Source organism: Condylura cristata, unplaced genomic scaffold (assembly GCF_000260355.1).
Source record: "Condylura cristata isolate star-nosed mole 26May11 unplaced genomic scaffold, ConCri1.0 scaffold00006, whole genome shotgun sequence".
Taxonomy (NCBI): Eukaryota; Metazoa; Chordata; class Mammalia; order Eulipotyphla; family Talpidae; genus Condylura; species Condylura cristata.
The window spans coordinates 2,804,895-2,806,541 of NW_004567107.1; the positions used below are offsets into that span (position 1 = coordinate 2,804,895).

At 67.6% G+C, this 1,647-nt stretch overlaps 1 protein-coding gene across 1 annotated transcript in view; it reads left to right on the forward strand.

The window, feature by feature from the left end:
* Positions 1 to 155: 155 nt before the first annotated feature.
* The window catches only part of FIBCD1 (fibrinogen C domain containing 1), a gene marked incomplete at its 3' end in the record, with an annotated part of 20,693 nt that continues 19,201 nt past the window's right edge, over positions 156 to 1,647 (forward strand). The window contains exon 1 of the mRNA XM_004677877.1: positions 156 to 227. Coding sequence (XP_004677934.1) covers positions 156 to 227 — 72 coding nt within the window. The remainder of the gene's footprint in view (positions 228 to 1,647) is intronic.

Consider the following 1,647-nt stretch of genomic DNA (forward strand, 5'->3'; position numbering starts at 1 on the left):
CTGGCCTTCCTCGCCTTCAGCCTGGTGCTCGCGCTCTTCCTGAAGCGGCCGCGGCGCAGCCTCTTCTTCAACCGGCCCGAGCCCGCGCCCACCTCGGTGCCTTTGCGCTCGGCAGCGGCGCGCCGGCCGGGCACCCCCGCGAGTCCTGCCGGAAGATGGTCAACGACCGCTGGAAGACCATGGGCGGCGCTTCCCAACTTGAGGACCGACCGCGCGACAAGCCGCAGGTACGCGCCAGCCCGGAGTGGGGCACAGGGACGCGCGGTTGGCGGGCGGCGCTCTGCCAGCGGGGCGGGTGCCCAGCGTGGAGGCAGGAGTTTGGGGGCACGCCGGCCGGGAGACTCGGAAACGCGCGGGCAAAGCTAGCACCCTCCTTTCCTCCTTCAGGGGAGCTTGAACTCTGGGTTTGGGGTGCACCGGGGGTGGCCTCACTGCGCCCCCAACACCCTCTGTGGGCTGTGCAGAGGCAGCAAGGGACCGAGTGTCCGGTGTGGCCAGCCTTTCAGTCCAGGTGGACCACAGGAACCCGGCTCTTGACGGCTGGGTCTGTTTCTCACCTCCAGAATGGGCATCTGCCCTGCGGGGCTCCTGGCTACCACCCTGAGTGTCCCCGATGGGCCCATCTCTGAATCCTCACACTTCAGTCCCCCCAGCCCACATCAGCGCCGGCTGGCCAGATGGCCGCTCGAGTCTCGCTGCAGGCAGGCAAGAGGCAGAGGCAGAGCGGGCTGCAGCCCCCGCTCTGCTGAGACTTGAACCTGCGTCCGGCCGGTCTCTGCATTTCACCCTACCTGCTGCTGCCTCGGCAGGGGCAGGAGAGGGGCAGGCCTGGAGGGTGCCCAGGGCTGTGCAGGCGCAGCAGGGCAGGGCTCCGGGCTGGCCAGGGGGGCTGGCAGCTGAGCTAGGGGCTGCCTGGGGGCTGCCCCAGGGCCTGGCGCAGGCAGGCGGACGGGAGCCTGCCCGCCCAGGAGCGGGGATAATGGGGCTGCCCATTTTAAATTTCAAATTTCTCCCAGGCAGATGTCACTGGGGAAGGAACTGTTCGCGTCGGCAGCTCAGCAGCAGGAGGGAGGCAGGCGCCTTGGCAGGCTCTCCCTCACGGGCGCTGCGCGCGGCTGCCTTGTCCAAGGTGGCAGGCCGTGGGGTGGGGTCCAGCCCTGCAGTGTGCACAGCTCTCGCCCGCCATTCACCTCCTGCAGCAGCCGTGGGCTAGGCAGGGGCGGTGGCTCGGAGAGGCCCAGCGTGTGCGGTCACACCGCGGGTCTGCAGCCAGGTCTCTGCGGCCTCCGGGCGGCCTGCTCCTCCGGACGGCAGCTGCCCTCCCCAGACGAAGTCCGTTCCTGCTGAAGTCGGACTGTCTCCCCTCCTGGTAGGAGTAGTCTCACCTCCTGGACTCGCCATCCAGGTCATCCCCAGCCTGGCTCCTTCCTTCCCGTACAGACACGGCTGTCCGGTGTCAACCCTCGTCTCACACCGGCTGCCCATTTGCAGACCCCTGCGGTTTTATCTCGCTGGCACCACCAAGCAGACACAAACACATTCACGCAGAGAAACCCTACATAGTCTTCAAAACCTACCTGAAAGCCACCTCCTCCAGGAAGCCTTCCCCGATCCCCACTGGCCATGCCACGAAGTCCCAGCAGCATC